Below are 13,112 nucleotides of genomic sequence, written 5' to 3'. Positions count from 1 at the left end.
CACAGCAAAATAGACGTTCGATTTTGTTCGCTTGCCGAACCCAATCGAACACCAATCGTTCGGTTGAGTTCGATTGTATTTTTGTTCGTTTTGGTTCGATTAGATACCCCGGGAAACGTCGGCCCACTCAATTTCCACAATTTCATAATGGGTGGGTCATATTCTTTAAGGTAAATTCAAAGGGGAACGTCAGATGACGTCCAAGGAGGCATATTGTTCCAAAGGAAGGGTACGACGGCCTTAGTGAAGATCGAAACTAAATCTAATCTGTCCTGTGTTGATGCGTTATTTTTGTTGTGGTTGCTGGTTCCACGAATAAAAACACTTTATTCCTAGTACGCTAGTTGCACATAATATATAGTGCTTCACTATCATATTGGAATAGCTTGTCATATCTTTGCAACTGTGTGTTCAGGGAGAATAAAAATATATCTTACTTCAGATCTTGAACCGGGCCATATAATGAACCTCCCTAGCATGGCATTGCCCTTTTCAGATCACATGAACGTCCCAGAGAGACTGTTTCTTATCTTCTTCGATCTTCTTACTATCTTCCAGGGGGTGAATTGCAAACTATGAAAAACAATTCTTGAAAGAATGGTCCCGTGCTCTGAAGTTGTAAAACGAAACTAAATAAGATTAGGAACGTTTTCCAAAGTAACAGCGTTAAAGATCGTAAACTATAATTGCTGTATCATCAGTGCCTCCTTGTTAAAAGTAAGTTTCCATGGCGTACACGGTAATGATTTTTATTCACTTTTTGATCTTAACGTATGATTTTTTCTACAAAATATACTGACTAATCATTAACAAAATTGACTCGTCCCATATCTCAGGATTAATTCAAAGTACATGTAATGCGTTTGAGTGCAACCGCGTTTTCTTTTACTTTCGAATAAACACTAAACGTTCATTGTATCTAAGATACGCTTGTTGAAGGTTATCTTCCTTCAAGGTTATCTTTCTTCAAATTGTGAGCTAATTTCCTCTCATGTCACATTGCCAAAGTGAAAAGAGTAATCATGTTAAGTTCAAGAACTATATGAGACACCGAAACAAGCTGCATGTGAAAGAAATAAAATAAAATAATTTCTATTTGCTTAATTTTAGCTGATAAGGTGATATTGTTAATTACTTAATTAATTAATTAATTAATTAATTAATCTATCAATCAATCCAGTATCCGGCTTACGAGAGAGTTGACAGTACTTTGTCAATCTCCAACTTGGTATCTCTTCCACTTTCTTGTCCGCCAACAAGATGCCAATTAAATGACTTTCACATCCACAAATAGTTTGAATTCATTACTCTTGATAAACTAGGAATGAAAAAAAAAAGCTCAAGTTCGGAGGAAAGGCATTACGGAAAGGTATGGGTTTATCCCGCGTTGATATAACGAACCTCAATCCATTATAAATACTCCCGAGCACGATTTGCTGAAATTATTCAGAAAAAGACCTCCTTTGCCAAATATTCCTATACGCTTCACAGCTTTCTTAAATTTAAAACGTCGATGGATTGATGCAGATCCAGGACAATAAAGCCTTAATTCACTCATCATTTTTCGTCCCCCTTAAGGAAAAGGAGCAACACCCTGCAGTATTTTAGTCGTTTCCTTCCAATTCCTACCCAAATCGGCTAAGGCTTAGGGGTTCGAAAAATCCGTCTGGCACTGACTCTGTGAATAGTTTTTTTCCCTCAAAGAAACACACCTTTAAAAGCAATGAATCCCCGAGGATGACGTGATTGGTGTTCACTGGAGATATCCTCCGATCCCCAGAGCAGTTCATTAACTTCATGTAAGTGAAAGTATTCTTTGCATTCCGAAATAATTTTTATAACCAACGTTGATGTGATCTCGCGTCGATGAAATGATATATGCAATGGATCGTATATGAACTGCAGATATGAAATCAAGTCAGTCAAGTGAAGCTATAACCCCCGCAGTTATGAAAGCAATTTTTGCAATTGCGTGAAGAAACCTGAAAATTTCAGGACTTCAACTGGGTTTGAACCCGTGACCTCGCGAGGTCACGGGTTCAAAGGACCTCGCAAGGTCCTCGCGAGGTCGCGAGGTCACGGGTTCAAACCCCGCTGAAGTCCTGAATTTTTCAGTCTTCTTCACGCAATTGCGAAAATTGCGTTCATAACGGCGAGGATCATAGCTTCACTTGATTTCATATCCACAGTTCATATGTGATCCATTTCATCGTTAACGGTGATATGTTTTAGAGGCTTGCAAAAACCTTATGCTCATATACGGAAAACAAATTTCAGAACTACCCCATTGCAAATTGATCAAATATAAGCTCTGTATTCTCTTGAACTGCATAACTTTTATAAACTTAACGTTTCGTATGTTACAACATACATCATCAGAAGTGATTATAAAAGAGTCTCTGTTGATCCGTGATCTAAAGCCAGCGTTAAATGAAAACCTTGGCAGTGAGAAACTCTATTATTAGCATATTCTTGTCGTTTTATATCAATCAATTTCCTTAGTTCCCAGTCCGTACAGTTGTATTTTTGAATTTAAATTTATCTTTAACTGAATAATAATCACTTCTGATGATGTATGTTGTAACAAACGAAACGTTAAGTTTATAAAATTTATGCAGTTCAAGCAAATGGTTGTAACCGCTGTTTGCGTTTTATTCCTATTGAAACTAAAACGGCCCAAGTCAAAGAATTTTTATGAGACTCTGCATTCTCTTCGGAAAGAAGTGGAGGATTGAAAGGATATTTAATATCTATGCCACTAGCGATCCGTGAAGAGCCGGTGCTGATGAATTATTCGTTAACATCTTCTTCAGAACGTCTCCCATTGATGCTCCACGCAACACTTCTGCAAAAAACAACTGTTCTATGACAGCTGGTTCAACTTTCCTTAAAGATGACAACATAAGCAGCAGTTTCCCAAATCGTGTCGGCTGATTGGAGTGCTGGTTTCTGATGTACTGCTCCAGAGAGCTCTGTGAAGTATCTTGTAGGACCTCGATCTGTTGGGGCTGCGTAATTGGGGACCCATCTGGAACAAAATGTTTAAGCCCAGTCATTCAAAAGATGTAGAGAGTTGTGCAAACCTAATATTAATATGGAGTCTGCAAGATCCTGGTCCATTTTACCCATCTTTGCTCTTCAGCAGATGACGACAATAAGTTATATTAAATGTAAACACCCAACAAATTTAAGGACGTTCGCGCTAATTGTTTGTGCGCAACGTTACTGCGCAGGTAACGCGACTGTAATATGTCACGCATTACTTCGAGCATTAGTGAAGTTGAGGTTTTAAAACCTTTGCAGAAACCGTGGACGATAAGTCTTGCACAGCGTTGGATAAGAGAAGATCGTGATTAGTCAAAATTGGTTCAAAATATTTAGGAAAGTCAAGTAGACTACTGCACGACTGATGTTCGCGTTGTTTTTATCAGTCGTGCACTAGTCTACTTGACTTTCATAAATATTGTTCAAGCATTAGTTAAAATAACATGGCGACAAAAACGCCGAGCAAAAAATTCCAGGCAGGCAAAAGAATGGCACATTTATTTCCGAATCATCATGAAACGTTAAAGAGAAGTGAGCGGGAGGATGGAAAAGCTCCTTAAAAGGTAGCTGCTGATCGAGTAGTGGCTGAAAGTTTGGAAAACTCGAGGACCAACCGTTGCGTAAATTTAATGGGGCTGTTTCTTTTTTTAATGTTTTTATTACCCTACGAACTTAAGTTCAAAATGAATGTATGTTTTTGAAGTTGTTATCCTTTACTTTCGTGCAAATAGAGCAGTATTTTCGTCCTCGTCGGCTTGAATAGTGCGGACCTTCGTGGAAAAAACCAGCGATTAAATTTCACAAAAACCACACTCCAGAAGACGAGCATGACGGCAATGGGAAAATATTATACAAAACACTAACCAAATGAAGATGACGACTGCTTAAAACTTCTTTGCTATGCTCGAGAAAGCTTTGTTTTGGGGGTAAAAACCTTTCATCCCTTCAACGATCGATCCTCTCTTGGGTTCCAGTCCTTCCCCGACAGGTCACGCAAAAACGTGACAAACGAAGTTTTCCAAGAGCTTCGTAAAATCACATCGATTTTACTCCCTTGGATCATCGGTGACCCCTATTTTTTTAATCATGAATCACTTCCTCTACTTACTATCTACAAAATATGACAAAATGAAAAAAATCTCACCGTAAGAAGTTATCTTTTTTTTTAATTTTCTTTCCTCGTGCCATCGAATTCCGGTAGTGGTTGCAACCGATAGAGGTTACGAAAACGCTCGTCCAGGATGAACTCAACTGTTTACGACATCCCTAGCGGCATGAAATTATCTTAAAATCCCACCCCTAAAAACCTATGCACGGAAACCTTCACTCTAACAGTTCATTTTTAGGATTTTCGATGGATGAGCAGATGAGGCTACCTTTCGTTATTAATGACAGATTTATCGAAATTAAGGCATTTTTTCACTGCCATTTTCTCCGAAACGAAGTCGGTGACCCCCAATTTTTTTTTATATTTTTGAAGTAAGTACTTTATGACCTAACTCTATGGGAGAAATGAAGAAAATCTCACCGTAGGAAGATTTTGGCGCGAACGTCCTTAAGGAGTACTTAAGACTTCAATCAGACAAACTGAGAAAAACATTTTTGTTTGATTCACGGTTTTCTGATGTTAGTTAGCAAAAAGTCATCGATGGCACCGCGACTGAACAAAATAAATCAAGAAACTTTTCCATTGTTGTTCGCGAAGTCATAGTCAGTCATCACACTCACCCACTCCTCTCCTCTAATTTTTGTTTGGAGTTTTGCTTTCAAGACTTCCGTATCAAGTCGACGTAAAATGCAGCAGTAGGGTTTGTTTCAAAGGCAAAGAGAGTAGAATGCAGGATGAACGTATCTCAATGACTTAATTGACACTAGGATTATATGGTTCTCTCTATAACTACTAAAGGGTATCTTCGATTTTAATGGTCATGAGTTTGGTCACACTCGAATTCAAAGCATCCTCTATTTCCTCTCAAGATATAATTAAAAAAAAAAAAAAAAAAAAAGGTAATTTTGTTAATTAATGACCGCAATCTTGGCATAAAATCGCGGAGTTAATTGAATGTTCTTTCTCATCAGATTCAGATATAAGCAACTACCTTACCTGTCCTAAACAAGACGACGCATTTAATATGAAAATGCTCTGTTAAATCCATTCCAAGTGAACGGATCTTCTCTAACTGGTCCTGAAACAACCGCGCATGTTCCATCCGCTTAAGAATATTTTCCATGGAAATCTGCCTCACTTGCATGCTTCCTGTGGCATAGAGCTGTGGCATGTATATATGGATTGGGCTGCGAGAGCTTTCCAGCAGATACAGATCACTCCACGCCATTTTCAACAGCGTAATCTGATCACTTTCTACCAAGTTGTTGAAGGTTGGAAGCTTCCGGGCCCAGTCCACAACTGAGAAAAGCACATGAGCCGCCAGTTCGTACACCACCTCGGATGTACCTTGGGTTTGAGGAAACACACCTGGGTGAATGTTTCCTTGGCTGGACATTGCTGGTTGAAACAGTGTAAATGGAAGAAGACCAGGCGAATAAAATCCAGACAAATCGCTGAAGTAAGGAAACGAAAAGCCTGGGAATGCTGGCAGCTTTGTTGTTTGAACAGCTGTGTGAAAAATAAGAGAAATAAGAAATTATATCATAAATGTAAACAAAATAAGAAATATATCATAATTAAGTTGTGGACTGTGAACATTCGTCGATAACAGCTTGCCTCGTCTGTCGAAGGTCTAAGTGTTTGTCCTTTGATAGCAAGGCAGTCTCCTTCAGAAATTAATCTTTTCGATTTTGCCGTTTTTCTCTTAAGTACACTTTTTCACGAGTACTTTCTTAATTAAGTTTTGGTCAGAGCCGAGTGATATTCATTACTCAAATCGCTCATAAATAGTCTGAGATGACTGACGGGAGTCAAAGGATTTTCTGGTGCTTGCCATGGCTTAACCGTTGCTAGGATCACAATTTCCGTCCATTTTTTTGCTACTGGGTCTGTGGTCTTTATCAATTATATTTCAAATGAAATAGTCAATGAAATGAGATGGTTTTTAATCCTATAATCCGTAAATTTCAGCCTGATCCATTTTTATTTTCTTACGTACAGGGCCTGTTGTTTGTGCTTCCTTACTGTCTTTTTCAAGTAATGAATTTTTGCGATCGCTGAGTGCTTCTTTTGTTTCTTCTTTGTAAGTTCCTTTCTCGCACGACATGAACCATTTTTATTTTTATTTTTTCATTGTATAACGTGGCCCGTCTGTTTTTTGACATTCTTTTGTAAAGAGTTTAAGGGGTCAATAGTGGTGGTCCGCGGACCGACCGTAATTAAGGTGGACTGTAGCGTGGACCTGGTCCCCCAATGCACCGGGGTCAATTTCCTGCGGTCACCCAGACATCATAGCCTCGGCCAATTTACTTCAAAAATTAAATTGACAAATTTCTATGTTTTTATACTTCACTCCAAATCGAAACCGCACTACAGTTACTACTAAAAGTTTACACCTGCGGTAGTCTCTTTGTGAATGCAGTAAATTTCCTCGCGCGGATTTGAGTACATTCGCGGCGAGCTGAGAATAAGAGATTTGTTACCGGTATGTCATTTTCTACCTGCCTCATGTACAGTTTCTTGTCTAAGCGAACGTTCACTCTGTCTCCAAACCTGAAATACGTCTTGCAACGCATATTTACGCACTGAATTTTTACATTCCGTAACTAGTGCGCGGTCATGACTTTCGTCAACAGCCAAAGCTGAAGACAATCCCAAGCGGCTTACCATTGTTATATATCTCACTAAATTTTATGCTTTAAAGAAAAAACAAGAATTTGAACCAAAATTTGACTTAAGTGTACTTCTGAAAACGTTTTACTTCAACCAAATCGGAAAAAGATTTTTTCACGAAGGGAAGTTAACTTGCGCCAAACTCAACGCAAAAAATGCTTTGACCTTACAGTAATAGTTCAATGCCATTTTACATAAAACAATTCGTAGAGAACAAATATTTTTGTAAGTTTTGAATTGTGTTTGCTTCTCTCGTATAGTATTGTTTTTAAACCTTTTTTTTTTGTGCTTTCCAAAATATAAATATTTTGAAAGGCACTTTTGAAATGTGGGCCAAGAAAAACAATGAATGATAAGATACCTTCTTTCTTCATTCCCGTGTTTAGGCATTTCTGAAATCTACACGACGGACATCGGCTTCTGTTATCTCTGTCTACGGTGCAATTGTTGTTTCCACGGCACGTGTAGGATGTGCTATTTCTGACGGTGCGTTTGAAGAAGCTTTTACATCCCTCGCATGTGCTGACGCCATAGTGCTTGCCAGTAGATTTGTCCCCACAAACTGCACAGTCTAGCTTGTCTTCCGTCTTAAGTTTCGGCAGGTCTGTGATTGTGGAATCCGTACAGGCTGTCATATTTAATCTCTTGGAGGTAATATGATCAGCGCTCAAATTCACCGAGCCTTTTTACCTTTGTAAAGTCTGGCGGCCAAGTAGCTGAATTCAATCTCCTTGATTATTTATTCAACAATGGTACTGTCGAGCCACAAGCTTGGTTAATGTCAAATATTAATTGTGAAAGGTCGCTAAAGTTCTCCTTTGAATGGAAATCTTGCTTTACAACCTGTTTTTCTACCTGTGACCTCTTTTAGAGTGAGAGCACCTTATGAATAGGATCCCGTGCCCCTTAAAACCGGTATAGCACCATCAGGCAGTGACTCCGTTTTACCGAGTCTTTCAATCACCAAAACAGAACCGTTTTGCTTAATTACTTGGTTTGTGTACAGCAAACGTCTTATACTCCGTTGAAAATGGTTCTAGTTCGAATCAGATTATACTGTATATTTTTTCCTTATTTCACTTAAATTTTCATGTTCCGACAATTTAATATTTTAGCATGATTGAAAGACGTCGTACGCCTGGATGCATGTGGTTGTAGCTCTCTCAAGAAACCGTCTAAGAGTGAGTAGAAATTAGACAAGAAAAGGGCGTTTTTGGAGATAATTGGAGAATATTTTGAGAGTAAATCTGGCCATATTTGTCGTGAAATTGTGATCACGAAGTACAAATGAAGACGGCCGCTGCGGGAACTTAACAGAAATTTAAACAAATAGCGGGCAAAATGTTATTACCATTAAAGGGGGCGACCTCGACGGTCCGAGGGTGTAAAAATGTCAAGTTCATCTTGGTTGGCTACGCTTAAGATGAAAAAGTCTTGAGTATGCGCTGGACACAAATCTTGAAGCCAAGGGAGTTTACAAATGCTCAGGAACACTATCAATGTGAACACCGGGCGTTGTGCTAGCAGGAACTAATAGGCTGATTTAGCAACAGAACGGGACGTCGGTGGCGACGTCGCGCGCAGCAAAACTACCACTGAGAATTTAGAATAGAGAAGGAAAGATTGGAGTCTACTCTATTTTGAATTCTCATTGGTGTTTTTTCTGCGCGCGCCGTCGCCACTGACGTTCCCGTTCTGTTGCTAAATCAGCCTAATAACACAGCACAACCTGGCCGAAATTGAATTCACTTAAAGGCTGGAAGCAGGTACATGTTTGGATCTCTTGTACTAAGTTGACCTGTTAAGTCTATAATGTCAAATGAATGTGAAAAAAAAAACCGATTATTTCCTTTTTGACAGCTCAGTAGTGTAACTTAGAATTCGTTTCTTGGAAACCTCTTTGGCTACGCCTAGGGATTTTCAAAACCCGATCAACTTAAAAAAAAAAACAAAAGTCATTTATTAGACAAGTGATTGCAAAATATCGTATCATTTGTTGGACAATTCCGGTTTGTGGGACCGTTGCATTTTTCGAAGGCCTCGGTTCCCAGAGCTTACCTTATCCCTAGATTTCGTGCGAAACGGGGCCTGGAAACGCAAGAATCGGTAAAATGGTACAGGAGTTGACGAAATAGCCTTTATATGCATGATGACGTCTAACTAGCTAATTTCACCACCAAGCCTCGAATGCGAAAATCAAACTTTTAAATTTTAACATGAGCTAAATCCGAAAGGGGCAAACCCCAAGTGCGAACAATATATGCATGTCCAGATGATAGGAATAATTTTGTGTCAACGAGGCCAGGCCCCCCTTGTTCAAAAGGTGGTAACGCTGTCCACCGGATAAATCGCTATCCACAGGATAAATCACTATCCATTTGATAGAGCAATTGGTTTGAACAACTGGGACCTGGTGGTGAATTCAGAGCATATTTCGCAATCATGCATAAGGCCTATTCCGTTCGGGGCTGAAAAATAGGAGTCCCTCGGGAAGTACTCCCTCTTCTCCAAAAAGATTTTCCGGAGAATGACTCTTCCATTTAACATTTAACCGAAATTTCCGGTATTTTGGGCTGAATGGTAAGCACCCTGCTTGCAAATAAAATGCCTGATTAAATGTCATGAGTTATCGCTGGCTGTAAAAAGCATCGCAAAAATATTTTGACCCAGAGGCCCAGACCTCTCGCTGTAACCTGTTTATCATGTTGGACTTCTGGATTTTTAACACAAACACAAAATAAATTCTAATTGGCACAATCTGAAGTGATCTTCTCTCTTCTCGTTGAGAAGCTTAAGAGTTTCGGATGCGATAAACTCCTTCGTTAGTGGGATGATAAGAAGAAGCAAATGTAGTCTTGCAAAAATGCCACTCTTTACAATAGCCGTGAGGAACTAACATATAAACAATACAGGAAAGACAATCGGTAAAAATTCAAATCATTCAGTGCCCACAAGTCCGAGAAAAGCGACATTTCTCGAAGAATAATAGTCCTTTCTCACCCGCGTGAACAACAGACAACAGACTAATTCTTGACTTCAGTTTAGTTTACAGCAGATAACAAGGGGGTTTGGAGTGAAGTTTGTTGAGATACCATGTATGGGCATGGCCACAACCCATTTTTGAGCTCTCGAACAATCAGAATCGAGTATTTGGGGGTGTGTGCGTGCGTGACATCCGGTTTCGTTGTCGGTTGTGGGATTTTTGATTGCGTTACTTCCGGTTTCATTGTCGGTTGTGTGTAAGAAAAGGGTTCTATTTCCGGTTTGTGAAGGGCAAAAGAGTCGAAATGACTGAAAAAAAAGAGTAAAAAGTGAAAAGCAACCCAGTCGCAACCCAGTCGCTGACCAAGAGAGAGAGAGACGTTAGGGACTGTGCAATAATTATCAGGAGGGGGAGGGGGGGCCCTAAAACCAGAGGGGGGGGGGGCCTTAAGTTAAAATAATGGAAAGGAGGGGGGGGGGGCTCTCTACATTAGATTTCTCAAGTAAGTTGAATAAACGAATTGAACGAATAAATAAACATTTTCCAAATAGACAGATGCCACGCCTTTGACTATCCATAATGTCTAAATATTGCATCAACATAAACACATGCTTTAACTTATTTAGAATGTCAACATATGATAGATTGAAACAATCGCTCATGCACAGAACTCATAAACCACGTTGTGAGCTTTGCCAATAAAACATTTGGTATTTAAGAGGTCCCGCAGACATGCCAGGTCTGTTCTTGATTTAAACAGCGAGAGGGTTTCTAGGTCTACAGTTTCTAGCTGAGGAATGCCACATACTTCTGTTTCATAGTTGTCATCAATGGGTTCACCTCCCAAAGACCGAAAAATTATACAGGTTCGGGTCCTACGGCTTTCTGAGGCAGCAATCCTCTTCTTCTCCCTTTTTTTCTTCTGTTCCTTCTTTTTTCTTGATTTGGATGCTTTAGATTTGGCACCAATAGGAAATGTCGCTTTATATTTAGCCATCACCCTATCGAGGTCTTCTACAAGATGCAGAACGTTTAAACCGACTTGAGACTTTACTGAATGACGTTGTTCAGCATTAAAATTGTGTAAACAGCTGAGGCCAGTCTTCAGTGTTTTTCTAACTTGGTTACGACAGCATTAAGCTTGTCCTGGATATCATTTGCCTCTTGTTTGCAACGTCTGATGTTGCTGTCATCATGGGGAGCTGGCTTGTAATCCTCTCGGAGAAACCTTCCTGCACAAGCAGGGTTGTCGGATAAAAGATATTGGTATCTGTTCTCAAGTTTTTCAATATCTAAAGGTACGGGTTAGAGAGGGGGAGGCGGGGGGGCACATCATAATTTTGAGAGAACGTGAGGGGGGGGGGGGGTCACAGCTAATCTTGACGCTGCTGGAGGGGGGGACCTATCTAATTTTTCCTTTGGTGAAGCTCATTTTAGGACCCCCCCTTCCTGATAATTATTGCACAGTCCCTTACCAAAGTGTCCTATTTTGAGAGGGCGATGCAAGCGTGTCAGCAAGTGAGGAAAAAAGAGAAAAGGCGGGAAATCGTGGAATTATATGGGTAAAAAAGGGCGGGAAAATGGGCTAGCCAATGAGAGTAAAGACAGGTGTGTGGGAGGGTGAAAAACGACTTTGTGTACGGGGTCACGAAACGTCCCTTGTGGTTTTGGAGTGAAAAACAACTTTGTGTACGGAGTCACGAAACGTCCCTTGGTGGAGTGAAAAACAACTTTGTGTACGGAGTCACGAAACGTCCATTCGAGTAAGAGATGGCGTTAAAGCAGCTTCAGCCGGCGTCATTTTTTAAAAAAAACGAAAAGGGGAGTGATGCGACGAAGCGGTGTTTGATGCAGTTGCCATTCCAATTCGGATTTTTGCTCAGGGGGGTATCAGGAGGGTATTTTGGAGAGCCGCAATTTCGTGTACCAGTACGCTAAGCTGAGAATGCTGGACGAGTGGGCGACCAGCGTCGCCGACCTTAGAAAAAACCGATTGCAATAGATATGTTGAAGCGAAACGAGCGAGCGGAAGCATGTGGTAGTGTCGATTTTTTTCTTTTGCTTTTTTTTTTTCGAGCGAAGCAGAACGAAGCGCCGAAGACAGGGGATGAAAAACACACACACACACACACAAAAAAAACCGCAGAGACAGTAAAATTTGCATAAAAAGTGGTTTTTAATGTGAACGGACAGAAAGTATGTACAAAAAAGGTTTAGTAGTCCTTGTACGAGAAGGCAGTTGGCCTGTCGATGTTTTCTAACTTCGTGCAACTCCCGAAACAGAAGGAATGATTACAATCCCCGTGGTGTTTTCTGCAAAAGAGTGAGAAAAAAAAATGACAGAGGAGAGTTACATTTGCGACGTGAGAAAAAAAAACAGAAGATAGAAAAAATAGCTTACGGAGTTTTAAACGGGATTTGCTTCGAAAGCGGTTCCTCCTCCTCTTTGGCTTTTCGTTTGGTTTCTTCTGCACGCTGTTTGTCTTCTCGCTCCTTTCGGAACATCTCTTCAAATTTTTTAATATCGTCAAGATATTCGTTGGAATAAATAAGTTTTCTTGCTCTTCGTTGTCGTTAAGCTTGTGTCTTGGGTTCTTTCGCATCGGCCGCCTTGCTCTTGGGTTCGCCACACGATTTATTGGCTTTCTCCATAATAAAATGTATGTCAAAGACAGAAATTTTGTGTTCGACAAAAAGCGGTAAAAAAGTTTGCGTCGAGTGTTTTTATTGTACAAAACGAATCCAGGTGTTGTCGTGGTTAAAAACAACCCAGGCGCGCGGGAAAAACCAAGCAAGGCGGCGAGCAAGGCGGCCGATGAACGACAACGTGTATTGAGAACTGCAGGGTACGAGGGTATTCAGTTTTTGATGGGAGCAATGAAAGTAATTCGAGTCTCTGGCCGGGTCGCTAAGCTAACTTTTGATCGTTGGAGTAACGCAAAGTTTGAACAAAGCCTCTTTCGATGGCTAAAACGGGAAAGTTTTCAGAGATTGCCGACGTTTTATTCGGCCTCTGTATAGATTCGACGCCAAGCAAAGACCACGGAAGGAAAAATTAACTATCGTCCGTGCTCTACCCGGAATTTCGAGGCGACTGGAGCTGCTGGAGAGAGTTTACGGCCGTTTTCCTTCGGCGGATCGGATCGACTGCTTCGTGAGAGTACCCAACCTTGGTTAGTGTATATAGAGGGAGCAAACCGGTTCCTTAAAAACTAACAGGAATGGCCGTAAATCGGCTCAAAGACCACACAGGAGGGAAAAAACACTCAACTAAAGTAAGGTAAGACGATTTTTATTTAAATC

General features: G+C 40.3%; 1 protein-coding gene and 2 long non-coding RNA genes across 4 annotated transcripts in view; 1 reads left to right on the top strand and 2 right to left on the bottom strand.

The window, feature by feature from the left end:
- Positions 1-2,166: 2,166 nt before the first annotated feature.
- LOC138037818 (nuclear receptor subfamily 2 group F member 1-A-like) lies at positions 2,167-7,521 on the bottom strand. Its single transcript, XM_068883709.1, has 3 exons — positions 7,188-7,521; positions 5,150-5,662; positions 2,167-3,028 (listed from the first exon to the last, which is right to left on the bottom strand). Exons 1-3 carry the CDS (start codon positions 7,459-7,461, stop codon positions 2,751-2,753), a joined length of 1,065 nt encoding a protein of 354 aa, XP_068739810.1. The 5' UTR covers positions 7,462-7,521; the 3' UTR covers positions 2,167-2,750.
- A 4,445-nt stretch (positions 7,522-11,966) lies between these two features.
- Positions 11,967-12,632, bottom strand: LOC138038969 (uncharacterized). The gene is made up of 2 exons (XR_011130338.1): positions 12,211-12,632; positions 11,967-12,122 (listed from the first exon to the last, which is right to left on the bottom strand). It is a non-coding gene; the product is annotated as an uncharacterized lncRNA (long non-coding RNA).
- Positions 12,633-12,642: 10 nt separating this feature from the next.
- Positions 12,643-13,112, top strand: part of LOC138038970 (uncharacterized) — a 52,114-nt gene continuing 51,644 nt past the window's right edge. Inside the window, exon 1 of one of the 2 annotated variants that reach the window (XR_011130340.1) lies at positions 12,643-13,089. This is a non-coding gene — a long non-coding RNA (uncharacterized lncRNA). The remainder of the gene's footprint in view (positions 13,090-13,112) is intronic. The other variant, XR_011130339.1, reaches the window with a different exon arrangement.

Source organism: Montipora capricornis, chromosome 2, assembly GCF_036669925.1.
Source record: "Montipora capricornis isolate CH-2021 chromosome 2, ASM3666992v2, whole genome shotgun sequence".
Classification (NCBI taxonomy): domain Eukaryota; kingdom Metazoa; phylum Cnidaria; class Anthozoa; order Scleractinia; family Acroporidae; genus Montipora; species Montipora capricornis.
This window is presented reverse-complemented; position numbering and strand designations above follow the sequence as displayed.

Bases quoted from the DNA above. Each gene is read 5' to 3' on its own strand.
- LOC138037818 (XM_068883709.1), bottom strand. From the start codon at position 7,461: ATGACAGCCTGTACGGATTCCACAATCACAGACCTGCCGAAACTTAAG. The intron at 5,663-7,187 runs GTATCTTATCAT...TTTTTCACACAG, and splicing joins CACGGGAATGAAGAAAGAAG to CTGTTCAAACAACAAAGCTG. The intron at 3,029-5,149 runs GTAAGGTAGTTG...ATTTTGTTCCAG, and splicing joins CGTCGTCTTGTTTAGGACAG to ATGGGTCCCCAATTACGCAG.